The sequence below is a fragment of the Sphaerodactylus townsendi genome, linkage group LG03 (assembly GCF_021028975.2).
Source record: "Sphaerodactylus townsendi isolate TG3544 linkage group LG03, MPM_Stown_v2.3, whole genome shotgun sequence".
In the NCBI taxonomy this organism is placed as follows: Eukaryota; Metazoa; Chordata; class Lepidosauria; order Squamata; family Sphaerodactylidae; genus Sphaerodactylus; species Sphaerodactylus townsendi.
The window spans coordinates 152265313-152291756 of NC_059427.1; the positions used below are offsets into that span (position 1 = coordinate 152265313).

Consider the following 26444-nt stretch of genomic DNA (forward strand, 5'->3'; position numbering starts at 1 on the left):
CTTATACCAAGAATTATACTTTGTTGGTCTTAAAGGTGTCAGTGACCTCAAACCTTTTCCTGCTGTTTCTTACCAACAGGGCTGCCTATCTAAATCCCTCTTTTTTTGTAACATACCAGGAAAAAAATGCAGGCCTCTTGTGCACTTCCTGTTCACAGAGCAGCCATGTGCTTCACAGTGGAATCTCCCCACTGTTTTCTGTTCCAAAGGAAAGTCTCCTGCTGCAAAGCATCCCTAGAACAAACTGAGCTGATCCACCATTTTGCCCGCCTGCTGCTGCCTTTCTTGCAACCCCCTTTATGGCGCCTTTTTGTTTCTCATCTTTGATCTGGCATTATTTTGCAGGATTAATGGTAGGTCGATAGATCCTCACTACTGATGTAAAAAAAAAAACCCCTTCAGATCTCTCTTAATATAATGGTGGGGCTGGTAGAATTATTGCCTGCCTGCCACTTCCATATATATCCATTGCCTATTTTCCCCCATTCCACTCAAGACCCTTGAGATTTTTTATCCTTGCTATACATCCTGGAATCCCTTGAAACTTCCAGATGCCCCATGGAGTATTGCAGGTGCTTGCACTGGAAGATCTTCTAATAGCCTGCTCATGCAGTACAGTGAAGCAGAAGAAGATGCCAGAATGTGTGAAGTTAATGTTTTTGTCCCCTGCAGTGAAATCTGCAAACCCACAGCAGGCATCTGATTCTTCTGTAAGTGTGAGGGGCAGCTGCTCCAAATGTTAGTCTTCTTCCTTTCTAATGCAGCATTTTTCAATGTCCATGGGTCCTGACCCAAACGTAAGTTCTGAAGCCTGTGGAAGCAGTCAGTATTTCAATTAGGACATGTGGATCACTATACCACAACAGTTGAGGACCACAGCTCCAAAGCATGAAGCTGCTGCTATGGTTGATCAAAGATTGGCTTCATCTTCTGCCTTTCTAGTGATTGGCCTGGGTGAGATAATATGGTTTTCATTATCTTTCTAACTTGGCATCAGACTCCTATAGATCCTGGGTTCCATTCCTATGTAACATGCCAAGATCACAGTAGGGGATACGACAGAGGTGGCCAAACTTGCTTAATGAATAAACATAGGATAAACTTCAGATGATTGAGAACCACAAGACATGAACAGATATTGTGCACACATTTTTTCGTTACGTGCACATTTTGTTACAAAACTGGTATGAATATTCAGAAAGACATGCAAAATAATATTTATTCATGAATGTAATTTTATTAACATGATTGATCTTAACAAATGGATTTTAAATTTAATTTCCCCTACCCCACTTCCTCACTATTCAGGTTAGATAATAGCAAGGAAGGAAATCAACATCCCAACCCACATCTAGACAACTGTATTGATGTTCCATGTAAACTTATGTGCCACCAATAAAACATGGAGGAGTGAGGGAGATTAACACACATTCCCAGAATCATATCTCCCAAAGTTCTATTTTTCAGCTGTTTACCTCACTCACCAAAACTTTGGCAGATATTTCTGCATTGTGTAAAGAGTAAAGAACAAGTAAGAGGGTTTTCTACTTTCCTATGAATGGAATTCAGTAAGTAACAAGAACTTTCCGCTCTCACCTATTAGTTTTTGTGGGCAGATGGGAATGTTGAGTGGACTTAGGAGGTGGCGGGACAGCCCGGACAGCTGCGGGTAGACATTGGCTCAGCCGGTGCCTGCACTCAGTTCTCCCCTCCTGCCACCCTAATCACAGAAAACCGGCTAAAAATGACCTACCTGAGTGTCTCCCTGTGCACCCGCTTGTTTCTGGCCATGCTGCCATGCTTTGCTAGGGAGCCTTGAGCACTTCTGCCTCCTATTCCTGTGCTCAGGCTCTTGCCGTCCCTTCTGGCTTCTCTGCCTCTGGAGCAAAATACGGCATTGTGGCCAGGGGCAAGGACATGCAGAGCTGGGGACAGGAAAATCCACACCACCCCCAGCCTCCTCGGCTGCAAACCACGTGGCTCACGGGCTGCCGTTTGGTCATCCCAGGATAGAATTGGACCCCCCTGTCTGCATCACTAAAAAGGCTCATTGTCTTTGGGGCCCCACATATCTCATCTAAGATGGTCACCAGAGCCATGTTGCTCCCAAGCAGGGGTAGCCGGATCTGCAGCAAATGCTTTGCCTTCTCCGCAAAAGTCAGCACAGCAAGGGTGGCGTGGAGGAGCAAGGCTTAACTTTAGGACCTCCCCTCAGTTCCCGTATCTCACGAAGGTGCGACCCGGCTCCGGAAGCAGTTGCACGTGAGGCATCTGAGCATCTTCATGCTGAAGTGGAAAAGGCCAGGGAAACGGAAGAGCAGGGTGTAAAAGGTGCCCACAGATAGATGCCCTGAGGAGTCAGCATACTTCAGGGCCACCAGGGGCTTGTACAGGGTGTTGGTCTGCTTCCGGAACGGTGGGCGTGTCTTGCCAATCACCCTCACGACAGCCTGGAGGAAAGCAAGGCAGAAAGAGATTGGGATTTTGAGGGACGTCTCACTTGAGTCCTGCCACATCCTTCAACTTTCAGGATTCCTTGGCTTCTAGAGAAGTAAATCTCCAAGTCAAACAGCTGTCTGTGCTGGAGACAGAGAAGGCTGTTACTTTTAAAAATACTCTGCCCTGTCCTCTTAAAACGCTGATGAGTTCATCATCCTAAAGTGTAATTAAAACACTAAACATGTTTATTACGAGCCCCAAACAATAGAAATTCCAGTTAAAAGTCCCACTGTCTGTAATAGGTTTGCTAGGAACCCAGGGCCACCAGCAGGAGATGGGGGTGGCAGCGGGTGGGGGCTAGGGTCAGAGGCGTACCGGGAGACAATGGCGCCTGGGGCAAACCTCCTCAAGCACCCCCTTGCACGCATCCTGCACACCGCTTACTTCAGCCAGCGGAGGAGGGCAGCAGTGGTCCCGGGGCAGCCTGGAGTCTGCCATGGGCCCTCCGGGTGCCTCTCTGTCAGGTGTGGGGCGATTTTGAGCCCCCCAGGTGATCTAATGGGTGGCCCCGGGGTCAATTGACCCCCATGTCCCTCTGGCAGATCCGCCCCTGGATAGGGTTGTCAGATCCAGGTTGTGAAACCCCTGGAGGTTTGGGGGTGGAGCCTGGGGAAGGCCCTTTGCCCTCAGTGGGTCCAATGCCACAGCATCCACCTTCCAAAGCATCCATTTCCTCACAGGGAGCTGATCTCTGTAGTCTGGAGATAAACTGTAATTCTGAGCATCCCTAGGTCCCACCTGGTGGCTGGCATCCCAAGTCTGTAAACAACAACTAGCATTATAAGGGTTGCGGGGAATCCTGTTAGTTAAAGGCCTGGATGAAAGGGAACATTTTTATCTGGTTCTTAAATCTTTCAGGGCCAGGCAGACCTCTGCTGGAGTTTCATAAGTGGGGAACCACTACAGAAAAAGGTCGCAGACACCTGAACAGCCTATCCATAAATCACCGGCCTGATTGCAACTGGCAATCAGGACATGAACAAAATCTGAAGAGCATCTTTAACCGCCGTACGGCTCTGCTTTGTATCTTGTCTGCCCAAAATAATTTGATCTGTTCAGATGAGATTTGTGTCCAAGGCTGAGTGCAGAAGACGTTTCCCTCTGTTGCCCCCCTTTCTTCTGTCTCGCAAATATATCTCTACCTTGGCCACAGATTCAGGAGTTTGGCCCAGGGTGGTGAATATCTCATGTGAGGCAGGCAGATAGATCTCCTTGAAGTATTTCACTGTGGCAGGGTCAACTCCTGGGTATTCCGAGCGCGCCACCTCCTCCATCAGCTTCATCTCAAATTCTGTGTTCGCTGGCCCTGGCTCTACCAGAGAGATACTGTGAAGGGGGGAGGTACAGAGAAGAGGTTAGTTAGCATGTCAGACTAGGACCTGGGAGACCAGATCTTTGCTCAGCACAAAATCCTGTGTGACCACAGGCCAATCACTTTATTTCAGTTTAGCCCACCTCACAAGTCTGTTGTGAGAGTGAAGCAACTTACAAACTTCTAATTGCTTAGGTACATTGTTGTCCCTGAATTATTTGTAGATAGCTTTAAAAGAAGAAGAAGAGTTTGGATTTATATCTCCCCTTTCTCTCCTGTAAAGAGACTCAAAGGGGTTTGCAATCTCCTTTCCCTTCCCCCCGCCCTCCCTCCCACAACAAACATCCTGTGAGGTGGGTGGGGCTGAGAGAGCTTTGAAGAACTGTGACTAGCCCAGGTCACGCAGCTGGCATATGTTGGAGTGCACAAGCTAATCTGGTTCACCAGATAAGGCTCCACAGCTCAAGTGGCAGAGCAGGGACTCAAACCCAGCTCCTCCAGATTAAAGTGCACCTGCCTTTAACCACTACACCGTGCTGGCTTCCCTCCCCTAAAAAAAAACCCCTTTTGCCTTTCTGCTCTGAGCCGTTTTCCCTCCTGGTTGTGTCATCTTTGCGCTAGGTAATCTGTTTGACTACAGGCAACTCCACCATATCTCTTCATTGGCAGTGATTGGATCATCCCATCAGAACCCAGATAGAAGAACTGATTCCCCTCCCTGTTCTCCCTGGGGAAGGCTGGTTAGAAAGAAGACAAGACCGGTGCCATGGGGACTGGAGGGACCTCCCCAAGGTATAAGGGGAGCAGAAGGTGGCTATTCTATCAAGTCTTTGCATGATCTTATCTTTCATATATCTTTTGGGAACAAAACCTGTTTGATCTACATTTATCATCTCCTGAATGCACTTTCTTAAGCTCATCACCATTATAGTTGCAAATAGTTTATCCACCAGTGATGTAGCTCCAAGGGAGGGTTGTGCCGTGCCCTGGGCCTACGCCGATACAGGGGCGTTCCAGGGCATTCCAGGGCATGGCAGGCGCTGTTCCCCCTTGCTCCAGTCCTGTAATCCACCTTTAGCAATTATATTGGTCTACACGTCTGTGGCAGTTCTGGATCATTTCCTTCTTTATATATTGAAGTCATATATGCCTCTTCTCGGGGGGTGGGGGGTGTTCCACGATAGGTATGACTCATTCATCATGTCTTGAAGAAGTACAATTAATTTTTCTGCCATATATCTGTAATATTCTGAGGTTAAACCATCACATCCTGGAGCTTTGCCCCTTTTCAATTCTTTTATGGCTTATGATAATTCAACAATGGATAAACTTCTGTTCAAAATATCTCTATGTTCTTCTGTGAATTTCTTCACGTGGATCAAGGCAATATAATCTTTTAATGCTACTTGCATGATCTTGCTTGGGTAGGTGGGTAGGGGAGTTGAATGATAACATTACATAGTATATGGCCCTGGAGTTTTTAATACAAAAGAAGATCAAGGAGAAAAAACAACAATGAAATATCTTCAGTGATAGAGGAAGTGGAATTCTGCTTTTAAAGGGTAAATGTGACACACTCTACTTACCTAAAAGCAGAGGCGTGGGGGGGGGGATGGTGCTTGGGGCAAAACCTGCTCCAGCCCCCCCCCCCGCCCCCGGTGCATCCCATTTACCTTAGCCGGCAGGAGCCTGCCACGGGCCGCCTGTCGGCCTGGCCGCACCAGGCTGCTCCTTCAACTGGCTTACACAACCTGTGTAATTTATAACATGCAACAAGTCAGTTTTAAAGGGAAGGCTACTAGTACGTTTCTGGGATGCTTCAGGAAAGGACAATTGTTAATGGAGCTCTCTCCCAGTTGTTCCCAGGCCAAGTGGATGAATTCTGCCTCCTTGAGATTTACTCACTCACAAGATATTGAATTTGAGGAGCTGTACTGCTAGACTCTCACAGAATCCTTCGACGGCAAACTTGGAGGCTGCGTAGACATCGTTGAATGGAATACCTGGTTGCAAAGCAAGAGAGCCTTTGGAGCAGCATACAGCTATACCCATCCAACCCATAGACCAGGGGACCCCAATACAGTGCCTGTGGGCACCATGGCACCCTCCAACACCTTTTCCTGGTGTTTTTAGAAAGTGGGTAGGGGCATCTAAATCTTTGGCCTAACAAGGCTTCTGTTTGGCCAACGGAAATTGGAGTAGCTGTACAGATTGGTACAAACATTATTTGGCGTCAGAATTCCGAATGTGCCCACAGGTTCAAAAATGTTGGGGACCCCTGCCACAGACAGTGAGATTCTTGAGTAAACAGGAGGTTTACTGTTAATGGGAGATTGAGTGGCTGAAGATAAATCTGGAAAAAAAGGGAATAATATGTTGTTTCTGGATTGGAAGGAAAGGGCACCTGTTGCCACAGAAGACAAAAATACAGCTTAGCCATCAAATCATGTAGGACTGAACATCATCTTGGTAAATATGGGTTTTCAAAGGCCTGAATGCAGAGAATTGAGCAGTAGGAGTACATGACAACTTAACTGCTTCCATCACACTGATGCTGCCTTGCAAATGGCATGTTTTCACTCACTCACTCACACACATACACACACACACCCCGCAAGACAAGTTTGGCTTGGGGTAGAGTTTAAGGCTCTGGCTTGGGAAAAACCTGGCAAATGTTGGTAGACCCTGAGGAGGGTGGGGTATACTGGGGTATTCAGTGGGGTATACTGCCATAGAGTCCACCTCCCAAAGTGGCTTTTTGCTCCAGATGGACTGATCTGTTACTTGGAGATCAGTTGTAATAGCGGGCTATCTCCAGCCACTCCCTAGAGGCTGGCAACCCTAGTTGGGGGAAAGAGAATGGAAATGGCATTGCGTAATTTGTAGGGAAGAATTCGCAAGGGAGTCAAAGATCTGAGCGCCCTGCTATTTGCTCTGACGAGGGGATGCTTACATTGACTTTGACAAGGTCTCGTTCCCTGCAGAGTTTAAAAGAAGGGTTTGGAGAAGAACCCCTTTAGGTTCAGGTGTCTCTGAATCCTTTCCCTCCCCCCACCCCCTCTCCAGGCATTCCTCCCTACCTTGCAGACCCATGACGCTGCTGATCACTACGATGTGCCCACTCTGACGCTGCTTCATTTCAGGGAGAACAGCTTTGATCATGCGAACGGCACCAAAGAAGTTGGCCTCGAATACGCGCTTCATGTCGTCGATAGAGGTGGACTCCACGGGGCCGACAAGGCCCACACCAGCATTATTCACTGCGAGATGAGATTGATAGAGTTAAGGACTTCTCCCCGTTAAACCTCCATCAGTACAAGCCCTGCTAGTAAGGTTGCCAACTCTGTGTTGGGAAATACCTGGACATTTGGTGGGTGGAGCCTGAGGAGGGTGGGGTTTGTGGAGGGAGGAGTTTCCACAGGATATGGGGCCACAAAATCCACCTCCCCAAGTGGCTGTTTTCTCCAGGTGAACTTATTTCTGTCACCTGGAGATCAAGTGTAATAGTGGGAGACAGAGGCGCAGCTGGCACAGGGACATCCAGGGACAAATGCCCCAGGTGCCCCCATGGGAGTCACCTGGGGGGGGGGAGAAAAATGACCCCCACACTTCCAGAAAGGAGGAGGGGCATAACTGGGCCTCGACGCGACGTGTGCATGCCACTCAGGCCAAGGCCTGCCTGGGCAGCGTGCGCATGTTGTGCCGAGGCCCAGCAATGCCCCTCCTCCTTCCAAGAAGAAGCTGGGCCTCAGCCGCCCTGTGGTGCCCCTCCACTTACCTGAGTTCAGCTGGCTGCAAAAAGCAGCCGACTGGAAAAGTAGCCTGGTGGGAACTACACTTCCCAGGAGAGCTTGTGAGCAAGTTGGGGGTCGCAAGGTCTCCTGGGAAGTGTGGTTCTCACCAGGCTACTTTCCCCACCAGGCTTCAAAAAGCAGCCGGCTAAACTCAGATAAGTGGGGTGGGGGCGCAGGGGGGGTAAGATTCGGAAAGCCATGGGGGGGGGGGCGCTGGGTGCCATTTCCCCACCCCTACCCCACTGGTGGGAGATCTTCAGCAACCACCTTGAATTTGACAACCGTAACAGTAACCAGGGGTCTGCAACCTTTGGCTCTCCAGATGTTCATGGACTACAAATCCCATCAGCCCCTGCCAGCATGGCCAATTGGATTTCTGTGATTTGAAGATCAGTTGCAATAGATCTCCAGCCACCACTAGATGTTTGCAAACCTCTCATTGAAGCAGAGGCACACACCCTGAACTCTGGGAGGAAGCAGATGTGGGGCCAGGACCGCGTCTCTGGTCCTACACAGCTGAATTAGTTTAAGACTAAATTAGAAAACACCCAAGAAGCAATTTTGAAACAGAAGATAAGTTTACTGGACAGCATAAGTATCTGACCAGGGTGTCCCCTTAAGGGTAAGAGGCACACCCCTTCATACAAAGGGACCAATTTTTATAGACGCAAAAATACAGACGTCACACAATCATCATCATAAGAGTTACATACATAGTCCATACCTCTTTCACGTGCTACAAGCATGTACTTTAAAAATCTCATTGGATAGATGTGTCTCCTTGTCACAGTAAGACAGCCTCTATTCTACGTATTACATTCCTTCTGTTACTCAAACGCTACATGCTGTTAGCGCGTGTCCTCTACCCATATACAAAGGGCAGCAATAAAAACTAGCTTGTTGTCTCCAAGAAAAACCTGTTTTTCTTAGTTTTCTAACTTTGCTCCCAGAGAGATATTTCCCCTTCAGGCAATGCAGGCTTGACATACTTTTAGATCATAAAACTTTTCTTCGATTCCAATACAATGATTTTACAAATATTGATTCTAACAACAATTATACCTTCGATTCTAAGACAATAGAATTATGATCAAATACAAGTAAATGTGAATCACTCATTATCATTTCTGTGTTCATTCAACATGAATAGAAAAACACTTTTTCCTTATTTAATCAATCACACTGATTTAGCTATCCCTTATTGCTGGTTCTAACCCAGAAAAACAAGGTTATAAATTTATATGGCTTCTGTCATATAGTAACCTGTAGTTACAAGACCTTAAAGATGTCTATCTGTACTTGCCTGCATCTTCACTGAGAAGCTGCTAACATGCAGGCCTGCTGATCTCTATACAGAGAACCATTTTGATTCTTCAAATCTTTGGTTCAGGCAACTTCCATGTTTCTTGATTAAATACAAATTTTATACATTCTGGTCCATCTCCACAGAGAAAAGGAACAGGCGGAAAGCAAAAGGTGAGCTGTGCTTTTTTGGTGGGGGGTATTCTTCAGGTCACATTTTTAACTGTGCATTTTGGGAGGGCTTGTGTGTTTGCTTTTTGTGGGCTTGGGAAGGCTTTTGTGTATCTGAGTGTTTTTCTTTGTCCTGGCTATGTGCTTGCCTCAGGCTTCTCAGAGGTGGGGCTTCTGGGGAGTCACTACCTCTATTTAACTGCCATTCAGCTGTCTTCAGCCCTCTCATGGAGGTAGTGGTGCACACCAAGCAGTGCGTGCAGGGGTTTTTTTGTCAGTAAGCAGCAACCTTGGGGGAGACAACAGAGGGTGAGTTAGAGTCTGGACACTGGGTCTCATTCTCTGGAGCTCAGTGAACAAGTCCTTGGTTAAATAGGCAAGACTTTTGGAAGGAAACACTATTGAAGGCTACTAAATATGGGTAGTCAGGGAGTTGCTGCAGTTACCTGCAATAGCTGTGGCTATTTGGGCATTTACACCTGCAGCAAGTGACGCTGGTTGCTCTTTTGGAAGAGAAGGTCCAGCAGGTAGAGGTGCAAGTATCTACACTTCATAACATTCAGAAAAGCAGGCTGTGGATGGGGTGGAGAGGAGGGGGCTTTTGGGGACCAGAAGTTCTGCTACTCTAACCAGCAACTCAACCCTCAGATCTTTGCTTTCTCTTTTCCTGTGCCTGCCCTTGGAATTATGTTTGTAACCCAGATCAGGGCGTAGCTAGGGAAAATGGAGCCTGTGCCAGACTGAGTCTTCTGCCCCCCGCCATGGGTCTGCTGCCCCCATGTCCCACCCCCCTGCACCCCACTTACCTTAGCTGGTGGGGGGGCTGGCGGGGCCGGGCAGTGGCCACCACCAGACCTGGCCAAGTCTCTGCCGGGCCTGGTGGGGCGGGGTAAGGAGGAGGGGTATGGGGCAATTTTCCGCCCCCACGTGACCCAAACGGCATCCGCCCAGGGTGCCTGTCCCCATCTGACCTCATGGTAGCTATGCCACTGACCCAGATGCTGTGAAGGGAATGAAGATCTAGTGTGGGTCAAAATGTAGATCAGTCCTCCAATTTAAAGTGCTCTGTGTTATCTTCCCACTTTGCTTGAAATGCTTGTCTAACATCTAATTAGCATACATCAGTTCCTTTCTCGCCCATCATTAAAATCATAGCCATCTTTAACCTTGTATATGTACCTTTGATCGTTTTATGTGAGACTCTCCTAAATTATGAGTGACATCTAATGCAAATGACGTATCCAACACATGTGTGATGAAAATGCAAAAGGACAGTTTTGACTCCTACCTGCAGAGGTGAGGCAGGTGACTCCCAGAGATAGGGCTTCTGTGGTGGCACATCACCTTTGATAGATTGCCAACTCCAGGTTGGGAAATACCTGGCGATTTTGAGGGTGGAGATTGAGCAGGGCAGGCTTTGGGGAGAGGAGGGACTTCAATGGGGTATATTGCCACAGAGTCCCCCTTCCAACATGGTCACCTTCTCCAGGGGAACTGATCTCTGTCTCCTGCAGATCAGTTATAATAGACGAATATCTCCAGCTACCACCTGGAGATTGGCAACCCTAACCTTTCAGACTCACCTGGCCTATACCTTACTTTCTTTAGGTGCCAGGCATTTCTATTTTCCCAGGTTTTTGGCTGAACGGTTTTTATTGCTTTGAGCTGGTTTTTATGCCTGAGGAATTTTTTCTTATCTCCATCATTTTAGGCTGCTTGACGCGTGAGTGATATTGTTTTTATGCCCCAGCTTCTTTTGAGTGGCTCAGCTTGTTTTTAATGGTCGTTCTTAATAGCTTTGTTTTGGTTTAAATCATTTTATTTTATGGTTTTGATTGTAAGCCACCTCAAGCAGCTCTCTGGAGGGGAGTCACGTGCGTGTTCTAAATAAATGAAGAAAATAGTATTCCACATCTGTCTTGAGTCGGTAGTAGTTATTACAGCCGAGAGGTTTGGTGAGATTTAGGCCACTGAAGGCTTCAGCTTGGGTTTCCAACTCTTAGCTGGGAAATTTCTTTAGATTTAGAAATGGCACCTGGGAAGGATAGAATTTGGGGATAGACATAAACAGGAATGTGATGCAATAGAGTCCATCCTCCAAAGCAGCCATTTTATCCAGGAAACTGTGTCATTGTCATCTAGAGATCTGTTGTAATTTTGGGAAGCCCTGATGGAGGTTGGCAGACCTTTAGGGTTACCAACTCTGGATTAAGAAATTCCTGGGAATTTGCGGGTAGAGCCTGGGTAGGGTGAGATTTGAGGAGTGGGGAGACCTTGGCAGGCTATAATTTAGAATCATAGAGTTGGAAGAGACCTCAAGGGCCATCAAGTCCAACACCCTGCAATGCAGGAACACATAATCAGAGCACTCCTGTCAGATGGCCATCCAGCCTCTTTTTAAAAACCTCCAAAGAAGGAAACTCCACCACACTCTGAGGTGGTGCATTCCACTGTCGAACAGCCCTTGATGTCAGGAAGTTTTTCCTGATGTTTAGGTGGAATCTCTTTTCCTGCACCTTGAATCCATTACTCCTATTTCATAGAGATCAAATTTAAAAGCAACCATTTTCTCCAGGGGAACTGTTTTCTGAAGTAGTTGGCAACCCCAATTATACCAAACAGGCTAAAATTTTCCTTATGGGCCTTCAGGTTCTCCCAGATGATTACTGGAGCAGTAAAGATGGCAAGTGTTCTAAAAATGACTCCAATTTTACTTACTTTCTACGACTATCATCCATCCCAGATAGGCGGAAGGAATTCCTTCACAGATAACTCACTAAAACTTAGCTTGGGCCTTTAGGAAAAACTTTTATCTCCTGCCCCAGCTTGAAAATTCTTCCCTCTCTTTTCACTTGGATAGATGCAGAGGCAAATTCACCTGCCAGCTGCTTTCTGTCCCTCTCAGGGGAATGTATGCCTGCTGTACTCTAGAGAGGCCATTTTGCTAGATCCAGGGATAGGGGACCCAGCTGGGCATGAAACAGGCAGTTATAAGGATAGAAAGATGGCAGCAGCGATCCTTCCCAGTTTGGCCAGGGAGCAAATCAGCTCTTACAACATCAAGGGAGACACACCAATGAATCCTTTTCAGTGTATCCATAGTGTTTTAGCTTAAAAATACAGCCATTAAGGAACTGGGGGAAAGTTGTACACACTGATCTTAACCCAAAGTAGGAAATGTTTATGACAAAAATAAATTTAAACTGTTTTGAGGTCACTGAGTGGGGTTCTTGAAGGTTCTGTTAGTAGCTCAGGAGCTCAGCAGTCGATATGATATAGCTAACTTTTCCCTGTCAAGTTTGCAAGCTAAGCAAGAATTCAAGCTTTTTCCCACTGTCAGAGAACATTGTTTGCTTAAAGTTACTTTCATCTTAGACAGTTAAACGGAGCACTTGCAGAAAAGTTAAATTAATAGCTTTTTTATAGAGGTGAAGAGTTGAGATTGGCCTTCTTATCTTGCTATAACAAATGTAACTCATATGCACTTGCTGATTGGGTTTATTCGCACTTCCTATTTTAATTATGATCCAATCAGTTATCTAGCTAATAACCCCATAAGATTTAGAGAATGATAAGACGGATAATTTTCTATAAATATGCACCCTTGTGACAAGCAAATCAGAGTTCTTCAGATGGAAGGTCTCAGAAGCCAACAAGGTGAGGCAAGTTGGGCTTTTTGATAATCCCTGAAAACTGTGAGACAAAAGATGAAACCTGATTTGCTTTTTAAACTGTTACTTTCTATAGTTTGATTAAGCTGCCTTTCCTCTGGAGGAACTGATCTTTGTAATTGCAATTCCAGGAGAACTTCAGGCTTCACCCAAAGATCGGCAGCCTTTGTGGAAGAGCATCTGCTTTGCATATGGAACATTCCGACGTCAATCAGTTCCCAGTTTAAAAAAGGATCAGGTAGTAGATGATGAAGGAAACATTCCTATCTGAGACCCCAGAGAGCTGCTGCCAGTCAGAATAGGCAATACTGAACTAGGGAGATCAAAGGTCTGACTCAGTATGTAGCAGTTTCATGTGTTTTGATGTGCTTAAACTCCTACCCAGAACATCCAGCCGTTTCTCAGGAAGATTGCTCATGCATTCAGCCACAGAATCATCACTGCAGACATCAAGGCGCTGGATGGTCAGGGTCTTATTGAGCGCATCCCCTGCGGCTTCCTCCAACTTGTCCTTCTTGCGCAGGTCACGCATGGTGGCGATGACTAGATGGGAGGAAAGCAGACAAGTCCATCATCACACCTTTTGTGGTAGTGAGAGGTTCAAGCCCTGAGTGAGAAGACTAATATCATTAGTTGATATGACACCCCCCAAAGCATGAAGACAAAACAAACTAACCTGTTAAAGCAGAGGTGGTTTGTCATTGCCTTCCTCCGCATAATAACCCCGGTCTTCCTTGGGGGTCTCCTGTCCAAGTTCTAGCCATGCTTAGCTTCCAAACTGTCATGAGCTCAGGCTAGTCTGGGCTATTTTGGCAAGGGCTATTTATTTAATATGTTTAATAAGAAAATAGCCTTTTTGAAAGACTTTAATACTCTGGGAACACTTGTGTAAGTATTGTGGAATAAACTTGGGTTAGCTGGCGCTCACTTTGTACAGTTCAGCCTAATCACCAAAGAACCCAAGACACCTTAACAGAGGTGTGGGGAGGGAAATGGTGCCCGGGGCAAAATGGTGCCCGCCCACCCCCCACTCCCTCCTCACTCCCCCACTTACCTTAGTTTAGCCATTGAAAAAGAGGCCTGGTGGGAACTACACTTCCCGGGAGACCTTGCGAGCACCTACTTCATAGGTCTCCGTGGGGAAGTGGGGCTCCCCAGGTCTCCTGGAAAGTGTAGGTCCCATCAGGCTGCTTTTTCAACTGGCTGCACTTTGCAGCTGGTTAAACTAAGGTTAATGGGTGGGGGGGGTGAGGGGGGACCGAAAAGCGGGGAGAGGTTTGGGGTGATTTTCTGCCCCCCATGACCCACTGGTGCACGCCTGGTGCGCAGTGCTCCCCCCTGCCCACTTATAGCTATGCCACTGCACCTTAAAGACAAAATTCCTTTTTAAAATGGGTGCCAAGGGCCCAGGTAAAGGCCTGCACACTGGAAATTGATAGCAAGTTTATTCCTTCCTGAGCAATTGGACAGAATAGAGTCCAAATGTCTCTCCATCCTCCCCAGATCTCCCATAAGGATTAGAAACTTTTTTAAAGAAAGAAGTTGAACTTTCACAAAGAGGCAAGCTTCCCCAATACACTAGTCTTCAATGAGCAACAATGCAAAGGTTTAAAGAGTGGAGTGGGGCTCTGGGTTACGGCCCTACTGGTCTTATTTGCTGTCGCCTCACACTTTTGTGACCTAGAGCACAAATTGGCTGGCTGAAGAGGCGAAGGAAACTGGCTCTTTGCCAGTGATCAGAAGGGAGGCCACAAAGGATCCAGAAATTCTAAGCTGCTTCAAGGTCATGGTGCTAATTCCTTCAATTGCTAATCTCCGTCTGTGCAGGAGAGGTTGGTGGTGAAAGGAGGCCCAGCTGCCAGTGGGAAGTGTGAATGGTCTAATTTTCAGTTAAGGTAAAGATAGTGAAAGCACCAGGTCATTATTGACCCACAGGTGATGTCACATCGCAGTGTTGTTTTCAGGAACACTATGTACATTGTAAAGAGTCAGTAGTGGAGTGGCTCACATGTCGGGCTAAAATCTGGGAAACCCAGATTTGAATTGTGCTAGGGAAGCTTGCTGAGTGATCTTGGGTCAGTCACACACTCTCAGCCTTGACCCTGGCAAGTATTTGGGTGGCAGACCTCCAAAGAATATCAGGAGCTTGATGGAGAGGCAGGCAATGGCACACCACCTCTGATCGTCTCTTGCCTTGAAAACCCTACAGGATCACACTAAGTCAGTTGTGACTTGACAGCAAAAAAAAAGAGTATATTGTGTATGTGTGGTTCTGTCCTACGGATTGATTTTGCATATGCCTTTTGGGGACAGAGAATTATCCTGCACATCAGAAATTATAATGTAGTAGCAGTGATGACTGTGATTCAAATGTCCTTGCTCTCAGCTCATTCACAGTACATTTTGGGCATTGGGGCCGATTACACACAGTGAGGTTCCTGCAACTTCAAAGAGAATTGGCCGGGGAGTCATTTTGGGGCACAGTCAGCATTATTACCCACTGCCCTGTTTGCAGCAGGGCAGGCATTACCCATCAGCGGGCTTTTTGCTTGCATCCAGGGGTGATGGTGATGTTTTGTGGGTTCTCTATTGCGCATGCGTACATTACTTTTTAATATAATCTTTAATTATTATCTTGAATTTTAATATTGATTAAAAAGGCAAAAAATGGTGAAAGTATTGAATGTGGCTTCTGTACACTTTGCCCAAACACTTTCTTTCATGGTAGGAAGTGTGGATGGCGAGTAATGGTGGCTTGCAAACTGCAAAATTGCAAAAGGAGAACATGGACTGCCATTTGCCAAACTCTTCAGGTACACGATCATCCCTCTCCCAATCTGCTGTAAACCCAGGAATCAAGACCCAGTGTGGTCTGGAATCACCAATTGCTTGTGTATAAAACTACGAGACTGGAGACATCCCAGTTTGTGGATCCACTGCAGGGGCAAATTGGGTCTTTGGACTGTTGGACTAGTCTTATTATTTTTGCATTTGTTATGTATTACTATTGATTGAATGATTGATCTATCAAAATGGTTATTTAATTTTTTAAAATTAATTTCTAAAGATCTAAAAAGATGCAGGAGCAGGGAGACCATGGGCCATAGAAGGGATGCAGCAGGACAAGAAGCAGGAAGTAGTCAGCAACAGGGAGGAGGGCGAGGGGGAAGCACACAAAGCAGTGTGAGGGAATTGGGGGTAAGGCTATGCCAGTTGGCTGGAGCAGAGGGAAGAGGTCCAGCAGAAAGCTGCGTCCACTGGCAAATCTGTCCCACTCTGGCGGCAAAGCAAAATTAAAATTGTGCTATAAGTGTATTTGCTTGCCACAGAGAGAGTTAAAAGTGAAAGTGCGTCTAGAGGAAATACGTCCATACAAGAAATTTTGCTGTGGCGGACATTTGCCTCCACCATTCAGCAAACATCTTGTGTGTATTCAGCCTGTTTCATAAGAACATGAGCCCTGCTGGATCAGACTGATGGAGCAGAAGGGATTTATATTATTAGAAAGTAATATGTACATATATGTTTTAAGTATTATTTGATAAGTATTAAATAAGTTTAGGAACTTAAGCCGTAAGTTATAAATTATAAGTTTGAATAGACTATAAGAATAAGTGTTTCATGCTTTGTATAAGTCAGTATTCTGGCTAACAGCATTGAATGGAGTTGAATGGAGTTGTTAGGGAAACCATGTGACTCTGACTTGTCTTTGAATGCAGAAAGGCCACAACAGGGCAGATGTCTTTTTGGCTGCTCTACAGAGTGACATCGTATTTTAAGCTTCGAGGCTATGGCAAGCTCATGTGATTTCACTACGCCTGCTTCCTGATAAGGCAGTCCCTGGGACTTATGTCATTACTTTGGTGAACTAGAATGACCTGTCTCTGAGACAGACTGTCAACAAAAGTGACAGAATGGCTGAGATAAACCTCACTGAATGTGAAATCCCCATCTTTGTTTCTGCTTATGCCTACTTTTTCTGAGTCATGTGATGTAACCTCAAAGAATTTGAAAGGCAGGCTGGAGGTGTCAACCGTATTTGATTGATTATCTTTTGTTATAAAAGGAGAACATTTAGAGCTCTGAGCTCAGGGGGAGAGAGAGAGGGGCGGGGGAGAAACTCCTGCTGGAACAGGCTGCAATGGGCAGCACAGCTCCTTTTTGCTACTTTTCAATAAACTTTTTATTTTCTGGAAGCTCACATCTGGACAGTGGACTTAAACTTCTGATCCAAAACTTCTGATCTAGTTCAACATCCTGTCTCACTCAGTGGCCAACCAGTTATTCTGAAGGTCCAACAACAGGGCATAGAGGCTGAGGCCTTCTCCTGACATTGCCTCCTGGCACTGAGTTTTAGAGGCTGACTACCTCTAAACATGGAGGCTCATCTCAGTAACCCTTACAGCAATCCTGTAAGGTGGGTCAGCATTATTATCTCAGTTTTCTAAATGAGGAAAGATAAAACTGAGAGATAGCTCCTTGCTAGCCATCTTGAAAGTTCGAAGGGAAACAAGATTTTGAAGGGAAGAATTCTCAAACCATGTATGATCTCAGGAACCCATCTGTAGGTCCCAAGTCAAGTCATATCTTTAAGCACCCAGCCATTTAGCAGCAAAAAGCAGCAGCGGAGGGTGGGTTTGGATTGGAGCCACAGCACTGAGAAAAGGAGTGGAACTAGGGTTGCCAACCTACAGGTGGCAGCTGGAGATCTCCTGGGGTTACATCTGATCTCCAAGTGATAGAGATGCTTCACCTTGAGAAAATGGCCATTTTGGAAGGCAGACTCTATGGCATTATACTTCACTGAAGTCCATCCCTTCCCCAAACCTGCCCTCCTCAAGCTCCATCGCCAAAACCTCCAGGCATTTCCCAACTCAGACCTGGCAACCCTAGGTGGAATTCTTCCAGCCAGAGGTATATTGGGGGAAAATGGCACCCGGAGATAACTCCTTTTCTGAGAGCCCCCACACTCCCAGAGCCCCTGCCCCTGGGCCTTTGTGCAGGCCAGCTCCTGAGCCAGCCTACAGGGGGCGGGGCTTGGGGAGGCGTGTGCCCGGGGACGTAGGTGACCCCATGTCCCTATAGGCCAGTGGTTCTCAATCTTCCTAATGCCGTGACCCTTTAATACAGTTCCTCATGTTGTGGTGACCCCCAACCCTAACATTTATCCATTTTACAGATGGAGAACACTGATGCAGAGAGTCTTAGGCGACCCCTGTGAAAGGGTCGTTCGACCCCCAAAGGGGTCCCGACCCCCAGGTTGAGAACCACTGCTATAGGTAGTACACCTCTGCTTCCAGCTCCTACAGCATTTCTCCAATTTACAGTGACTGCTTTAAGCCCAAGTAGGAAAAACATAAAGACTGGATTAATGAACGTTGCCCTGATACAAATGACCCGGGCTCGCCAGATCTTAGAAGCTAAGCAGCATAAGCCCTGGTTAGTACCTGGATAGGAGACCACTAAGGGTTGCTATGCAGAGGAAAGCAATGATACACCTCATCTGTTCCTTTCTTGCCTTGAATACCCTACGGGATTGCCATGAGTGAGCTGTGACTCCACCTCCATAATATAGGCATAGGTGATATAGGTGGCATTTCCAGTCTGGGAATTCCCATGGGGGAAAGAGGTCATCACTTTCTTCCCCAGCACCGTAGATCAGCCTCTCTTTATGTTGTGTTTGCTGCTAAATTGCACGGCTGGATACAGATTCTCAATATTACATGCAAGTTTGACCCTCAGTCTTTACACTGGTTCTCACATAGGCCGCGATTCTTGGTTGGGTATAAACAGCAGGGCACAGACTCCTAGGAATCCCTCTTTGCCTTTTTACAATTAAAATTTCTAGACAGCCTGGTTGTTGAGGTTTTGAAATGCCAGTAGGAAATGCCAGTTTTTAAATGCCAGTAGGAAAAGGTCGAACTAAGTGGTTTCCCTGGGAAATCTGTGTTGCATTTTTTTTAAGTGGATGTGGACAGGGGGCACAATTTGAGTTGGGGGGGGGGGCATGGAATTAGGCAATTAAAAAACCAGCAAACAAGCATCTCTCTGCCATTCCCTGAAATAAATCCCTCCTGCCTGGATCTTTTATTAGCCTCTGTAGGACAGACAAGATACAATTAGGGTGACGTCTCTTGTTTCTCCCTTCTGCAGCAAATAGTGTGCAATTTCCTTCCAGAAAATTGCACAGAGGGGAAGATTTTTTTTAAAAAAACCCCTCACCTTATCAAATTGCCTTTTTCCTTTGCTGCTGCTTTTTAAAGAAACCATCAGGAGGTCCAACCATGTGATGCACACCCTCAGGTGGGATTCGGTCTGACAGATGCTGTTTGTACCAACCAGGCAATCTATAGGTGAGATTCAATTCAGCTCCCAACTTCTGTTTTCCCCCCACTTATTCTTGGATGCCGTTAACTAGCTCTGCCAGGGTCCCAGAAATACTAGCCTTGGTCAGCAGCCAGGTAGCCAAAGCAAATGTGTACTTAATGTGTTTCTCCTGTATCACTGAATATAATCAGAACTGATTTTTCTGGAAGCAAAATGTTTAGGAGATTAGCATAGAATATTAGAACCCTTTGGTAAGGGCATTTGGGAGAAATCTGAAAATGTTTCACGAGTTTCCGATGTGTAATGACAAGCCCAGCAATGTTTCGTGTATATGATGCTTGCATCTGCACGTTGAAAACTGCAGAAACTGTACATCATGCTCTGTATTATTGTCCCCTCCATAACTGGGCCAGAACAAAGTTCCTCTCAACTGTATTGATGGGCTTAGAGTGCTGGACAGACCAGCAGAAGACTATTAAACAATGAATCCAGGGATGCTTTAGAGAAAATGGCCAGGTTTTTATGCACAGTCATAAACAAACAATCTTAATTTTGCTTTGCACTTTATCTTTTAATTTGTGTATTTTATTGTAATTTTGTAACTTATGCCATTAAAGGTTATCTGTATCTATCTGTATATGATGCATGCAGGATGTACTGATCAGTATGACTGCAAATGCAAACTTTTGCTATACATACTGTCTGTGTGATGGCCATGGGTATTGCTAACGAGTTTAGATTGCTTTTTTTAAAATGATAGTATAGATACAGAGAACAGAGTTTTCAACAGCTCTTACTTATGATAATTTAATGGAACCTCCATGTGCAGGGGAAGTATACCTTTGAATATTAGTTGCTCATTATAACGATCTTCATACCCTAGTCTAGGGGTAGGGAACCTTTAACACTCAAAGAGCCATTTGGACCCGTTTTCCACGGGAAAAGAAAACACTTGGAGCCGCAAATAATTTTTGACATTTAAAATAAAGATAACACTGTATATATTGGGTTTTTTTTTAACCTTTTACTCCGCTCATTCTGAGAAGCGCATGGATGCATCCACCCTGCTGCCTGTAGAGTGGGCAAGGATGGGGCCAGCAGCTTGGCCTCGCCAGCCGCCGGGAAAGCACTCAAATGGGGCGGGCGAGAGGGGAAGCCTGCGGTACGGCCCAACCGCCTGCGGGCAATTGCTGTCTGCAGGGTGGGCAAGGATGAAGCCGGAGGCTCAGCCTCGCCAGCCGCCGGGAAAGCGCCCATTCCGCTCCAACGGGGCGGGTGAGAGGGGAAGCCTGAAGCATGGCCCAGCTGGCCGTGGGCAGTTGATGCGCCCGCCCTGCTGATTGCAGGGCGGGCAAGGATGAAGCTGGCGGCTTGGCCTTGCCAGCCTCCGGGAAAGCGCCCACCCTGCTCCAACAGGGCGGGCAAAAGGGGAAGCCCGTGGCGTGGCGCGGCGCGGCGCGACCCAGCCGGCTGCGAGCAATTGGTGCGCCTGCCCTGCTGCCTGCAGGGTGGGCAAGGATGAAGCTGGCGGCTCGGCATTGCTGGCCGCCAGGAAAGCGCCCGCCCCGCTCCAACGGGGTGGGCAAGAGGGGAAGCCCGCGGCGTGGCCCAAGGATGAAGCTAGCGGCTCGGCCTCGCCGGCCACTGGGAAAACGCCCGTCCAGCTCCAATGGGGCGGGTGAGAGGGGAAGCCAGCCGGCCATGGGCAATTGGTGCGCCTGCCCTGCTGCTTGCAGGGCAGGCAAGGATGGGGCCAGCGGCTCAGCTCGGAGCCGCAGTGCAAGGGCAGAAGAGCCGCATGCGGCTCTCGAGCCGCAGGTTCCCTACCCCTGCCCCAGTCCTTTTATGAGTTTCCCAGAGGCCATTGGCTGGTCACTGTTCTCTAAACAGAGTTCTGGTGTAGATGAATCCTTTGTCTAACCCAGCAAGGTAGTTTTGAGTTTCTTTTCAGACTTCTGGGCCCCAGAAGGTCGGAGCAGAACCAAGGGATTGAAATTAAATCAAAAGAGTTTTCAGCTAAACATTAGGAAAAGTTTCCCAACAGAGCATTTCCTAAGGGGAACTAGCTTCCTCGGGAAATGTTGGGCTATTCTTCTGTGGAGTTTTTAAGCAGGAATGAGATAGCAGCAATCTGACAACAATGCTGATTCTGTGAACTTCAGCAGATCATGAGAGGGAGGGCATGAAGGGATGACGAGAGCCAGCATGGTGTAATGGTTAAGAGCAGGTGGATTATGATCTGGACAACCGGGTTTGATTCCCCACTCCTCCCTGAGTGGCAGAGGCTTATTTGGTGAACCAAATGTGTTTCTGCACTCCTACATTCCTGCTGGATGACCTCGGGCTAGTCACATTCTTTGGAACTCTCTCAGCTCCACCTACCTCACAAGGTATGGGGAGTGGAAGGGAAAGGAGTTTCTAAGCCACTTTGAGTGTCCTTACAGGAGAGAAAGGTGGAGTATAAATCCAAACTCTTCTAATGTAAGTACCTCATATATTTGGTCTTTTTTATTTGTTCCAGTATTTCTACTCCCCATTTTTAACCCCAGTGGGGACTCAGAGCAGTTTTCAAAATACAAAAAGGGAAGATTGACCCCTCATCCCACCACCATATTAAAAATCTTAGCTGGTCCAGCTTGCCTAGGGATGCACACTGTGCAGGAGGGGCTGAGTACCAAGAGTCCTTTGACCTCTACCCTTTGGCATGCACCTCTGGTCACACCTGGTTTAAATACCCATAAAAAGGAAGTGACTGAAGTTATGTGTTGGAGTGCGCAAACACATCTGGTTCTCCAGATTAGAGTGCACCTGCTCTTAACTACTACACCACGTTGGTTCCATTAGGCTGTTGTACGTAAGTTGTTAGCCATTATGGCTTTTAAAAGAATGTACATAGATTTTAACTGCTTTGGAAACCCACATCCAACATCTGTCAATACTGCAGCACAAAGTTGGTGCCTGTCTCCATGCATGCAGGGTTTGCATTGCTGTGCATGGCTCGTGTTTAAGGTGATGCAGAGGGAGAGGAGGTGCTGGTGGAAAAGTCTGTAAGGCTAATAGTTAGGGTTGCCAACTCTGGAAATTTGAGGTAGTGCCTGGGGAAGGTAGAGTTTGGGAGAGAGCTTGGCAGGGATGTCGTGCCATGGACTCCTCCCTCCAAGCTGCCATTTTCTCCAGGGGAACAAATCTCTATTGGCTGGAGAACAGTTGCAGTTCTGGGAGAACACCAGGCCTGACCTGGAGGTTGGCAACTCTACGGATGTTGTCTCAACCTTTCATTGTCTCAGCAGCTCATGGTTCACTCTCTATCTCTGATGCCCTTTGGACTCTGCCTTCCTGAGCCAGTTAATGACCTCTGGGGGCTTTTTGAGCTCACTCATATTTAGATTACCTCTCCTCTGACAGACAGACAGAACTGGATAGATGGGATTGCGATTGGGAAGGGAGATGGCGGGGGGGGGGGGGGAGGAAGAGCCAGGCTGGATAAACTTCACTCCATCTCAGATCTCTCCCCCCCACCCTCGAGAGCTACTTACACAAGTGCCCTTTGGACAGTGCCCAAGTTTGTAGCCAGCCAAGTTGTTGGGTAAAAGGAATGGCTCCCATCCAGTGGGGGGATTCAGCAGGTTCGCACCACTTCGGCAGAACTGGTTGTTAAAACATTGCATGTAAACAACCAGTTGTTAAAATTATTTGAATCCCACCACTGGAACCGGTTGTTAAATTATTTGAATCCCATCATTGCTCCCATCCATCTGTGTGCTGGTGCTGGGAGACTGTGGGCATGGTGTAAGGAGGAGATTGTAAGGTGCGTGGCCAGGATGGGGGGGGGGGGAGCCTGTGAGTTAAGGGAAGCCTGTGAGTTGAGGGAAGTAGGACTGTTACGGGCAAAGCAGGCAGGTCAGTGGTGCCAAGTGCCGCTCTGAGCAATTCAGGTGCTGGTTGGCTGGATTGTATGTCCAGGCGTGTCTCTGGGCATGAAACAATGGCAAAGATGAGTGCTGTGAGCAGGGTGCTCTAGGTGCCAAGCTACAATGGATCCCTAGGCAGAGTTTCTGCCATGGAAGTTTTGGGCTGTTTGGGGTCATTGTGAGGATAAATTGGAGGAGAGGAGGATGTTGTAAGCCACTCCAGGTTCCCAAAGGCAGGGTATAAATGCCAAACTAAAAATGGTATCCTAAAAACGCTTTCCTGAGTGTAAACCCCTATTGAGTAGACTTCAGTAGGATTCTGAGTAGACCGGCTGTCAAAAAAGCAGGAAATTCCAGGCTGCGTCTCTTTAACTGTCTAATTAATTTTTTTTACAAGTTGAGCATCGAGAGGTGCAACAGGAGAGCTCTCAGGCATCCCAATTCTTTCTGCCCATTTTAGGAACCCCACCTGACCTCCCCACCCACATAGTTGTCACTATCAGCAAGCAGCCGACACACACCAGGCCAAAGAGAGCCACTCGAGAGCCACTCGAGAGCCACACCTTCCCCCCTCCCCCTAAAGCGAGCCCACTTCCTTTTGTATGCCCCAGCAGCCTCACCGTGGTAACGCCTGCCTGGATCCTGCGCCAGTTGCACAGCTATGCGCAGGCCAATGCCTGAGGAGCAGCCGGTGATCAGGACCGTGCGTGGAGATGCAGAGGCCATGGCTGAGCTGCAGAGAATGAAGTGTGAAGGGATCAGAGCAGAGAATGACAAGAGTTCTAACATGTGACTCAGGGATCAGCCGCAGGGACACCTGAGCTAGTGACAGGGCTGGGGTGGGTGGGGACAGCGGCCGGTTCCTTCAGGGCAGAGGACCGTCACCCCTTTAAAGCCTGGATGGAGATTCTTAGAGAGGTTTATCAGCCTGCAGATGTGTGCTGCTCTCTGCCATGCTTGGCCTCCTGGCCTGTTATGTAGTTTGATATACGCTGAACTTGATCTGATCTGGTGGTTAGATTACTCTGTCTCCTCCCCAACCCTTCTTTCTCCCTCCAACACTGTACACTGTCTAAAAAAGAAAAAAAAATCCCAGAAACCCATAAGTGTGCACACACATGTATGTTGTTTCTATGTCTTTAGCTATATCTATATATATTCTTTCAGGTGTGTGGCAGTGTTCATCTTCGGTAGAACAGCAAGATCTGAGTCCAGTAGCACCTTTGAGACCAACCAGATTTCTAGAGTGTAAGCTTTCCAGAAAGAGTCAGTGTTATACAGTGGTTCAGGTGTTGGACTCGGATCTGGGAAACCCAGGTTTAAATCCCCAGTTGCATCATAGAAGCTTGCTGGGTGACCTTGAAAGAAAGTAAAATCAGCATAGTCTATATCCGTGTGGATCCCAAGTGTTGACTGCCTTGTATCCTACCACATCCTACCACAACCTTTGTCTGCAACCCTTCTCTATCATAAGAAAGGGTTCTGCACCGGGAGGGGTTCTTCAGAATATTCACTTCTCTTGGAGGTAGGTGGCCAAGTCCCCCTTGGCCACCAGTGGGGGATGGAGGAGGTAGGGTTACCAGATCCAGATTGGGCAATTCCTGGAGATTTCAGGATGGAGCCTGTGGAGGGCAGAGACCACAGTGGGTTATAATGCCATACAGTCTACTCTCAAGAGCAGCCATTTTTCCTGGGGAATTGATCTGTAGTCTGAAGATGAGCTGTAATTCCAAAGGATCCCCAGGTCCCACTTATGCTTTATTCTGCCTCTATATAAAGAGCCCATAGTTAAATGTCTTGCCAAGAAGGAGAAGAGTTTGGATTTATATCCCCCCTTTCTCTCCCATAGGAGACTCAAAGGGGCTTACAAACTCCTTACCCTTCCCCCCTCACAACAAACACCCTGTAAGGCGGGTGGGGCTGAGAGAGCTCAGAAGAACAGTGACTAGCCTAAGGTCACCCAGCTGGCATGTGTGGGAGTGCACAGGCTAATCTGAATTCCTCAGATAAGCCTCAACTGCTCAAGCGGCAGAGCAGGGAATCAAACCCGGTTCCTCCAAATTAGAATGTTATCCCAAAATGTTATCCCGGTCTGATTTAGAGAAGCTCTCTTTTTCGTTACCACATGATGACCCATTTATCTCTGAAAGGGTATCACTTTTCTCCTCGGCAGCTAGAAAGCTATGAGCTAAAGAGGAAGAGTTTGGATTTATACCCCGCTTTTCTCCACAATAAAGAATTTCAAAGCAGCTTACAAGCTCCTTCCCTTCTCCTTCCACAATAGACACCCTGTGAGGCAGGTGGGGCTGCGAGAGTTTTGAGAGATCTCTGACTGGCCCAGAGTCACATAGCAGGCTTCATGTGTAGGAGTGGGGAATCAAACCTGGTTCTGCAGATCTGAATCCACTGCTCTTAACCACTACACCACCAATCAAAATGTATATATCCAGAAAGTGTTATAACTTTGTAAATCAGTGTCTTTTGATAGTCTCATTATATTGTTATATAACAGTTTTTGTTGAATTTTATCTATATTTTTAAATATATGCGTTATTCTAATATCTGTGAGCATTGTTTATATAACTTTTGTTCTTGTGTTGTTATGACTTATGACTGCTTACAATAAAATTTTAGCTTAGCTTTCCTTACCTGTAATCTTGAGAGGAACTGTAATTCCAGGAGATCCTCGGCTCCTTCCTTCCTTCCTTCCTTCCTTCCTTCCTTCCTTCCCTCCTTCCTTCCTTCCTTCCCTCCCTCCCTTCCCTCCTTCCTTCCCTCCCTTCCCTCCTCCCTTCCCTTCCCTCCCTTCCCTCCTTCCCTCCCTTCCCTCCCTCCTTCCCTCCCTCCTTCCCTCCCTCCCTTCCTTCCCTCCTTCCCTCCCTCCCTTCCTTCCTTCCTTCCTTCCTTCCTTCCTTCCTTCCTTCCTTCCTTCCCAATTCCTTCCTTCCTTCCTTCCTTCCTTCCTTCCTTCCTTCCTTCCCTCCCTCCCTCCCTCCCCCTTTCCTTCCCTCCCTCCCTCCCTCCCTCCCCCCTTCCTTCCTTCCCTCCTTCCATCCCTCCCCCCTTCCTTCCTTCCCTCCTTCCCTCCCTCCTTCCTTCCTTCCCTCCTTCCTTCCCTCCTTCCTTCCCTCCCTCCTCGTCCGTCCCGTCCGTCCGTCCGTCCAAAGTCCGATCCGTCCGTCCTTCCTTGCCCTTCCTTCCTTCCTTCCTTCCTTCCCCTCCTTCCTTCCTTCCTTCCTTCCTTCCCTTCCATTCCTTCCTTCCTTTCCTTCACCACCTGCCTGCCTGCCTGTTTCTGCCTGCCTGCCTCCTTCCATTCCTTCCTTCCGATCCATCCCTCCATCCCTTGCTCCTTCCTTCCTTCCTTCCCTTCCTTCCTTCCTTCCTTCCACTCACTTCCTTCCTTCCACTCCTTCCTTCCTTCCTTCCTTCCTTCCTTCCTTCCTTCCTGCCTTCC

The 26444-nt window shown here is 47.3% G+C and overlaps 1 protein-coding gene across 1 annotated transcript; it reads right to left on the reverse strand.

Moving 5' to 3' along the window:
• Positions 1 to 1229: 1229 nt before the first annotated feature.
• RDH8 (retinol dehydrogenase 8) lies at positions 1230 to 25675 on the reverse strand. Its single transcript, XM_048490982.1, has 7 exons — positions 25637 to 25675; positions 23608 to 23720; positions 13131 to 13292; positions 6892 to 7071; positions 5721 to 5814; positions 3642 to 3825; positions 1230 to 2450 (listed from the first exon to the last, which is right to left on the reverse strand). Exons 2-7 carry the CDS (start codon positions 23711 to 23713, stop codon positions 2226 to 2228), a joined length of 951 nt encoding a protein of 316 aa, XP_048346939.1. The 5' UTR covers positions 23714 to 23720; positions 25637 to 25675; the 3' UTR covers positions 1230 to 2225.
• Positions 25676 to 26444: the final 769 nt, after the last annotated feature.

Coding starts and splice junctions, on each gene's coding strand:
- RDH8 (XM_048490982.1), bottom strand. CDS start 23,713: ATGGCCTCTGCATCTCCACGCACGGTCCTGATCACCGGCTGCTCCTCA. Junction 13,293..23,607: donor TCCAGGCAGGCGTTACCACG/GTGAGGCTGCTG, acceptor CCTCCCATCTAG/TCATCGCCACCATGCGTGAC. Junction 7,072..13,130: donor GAAACGGCTGGATGTTCTGG/GTAGGAGTTTAA, acceptor CTCATCTCGCAG/TGAATAATGCTGGTGTGGGC.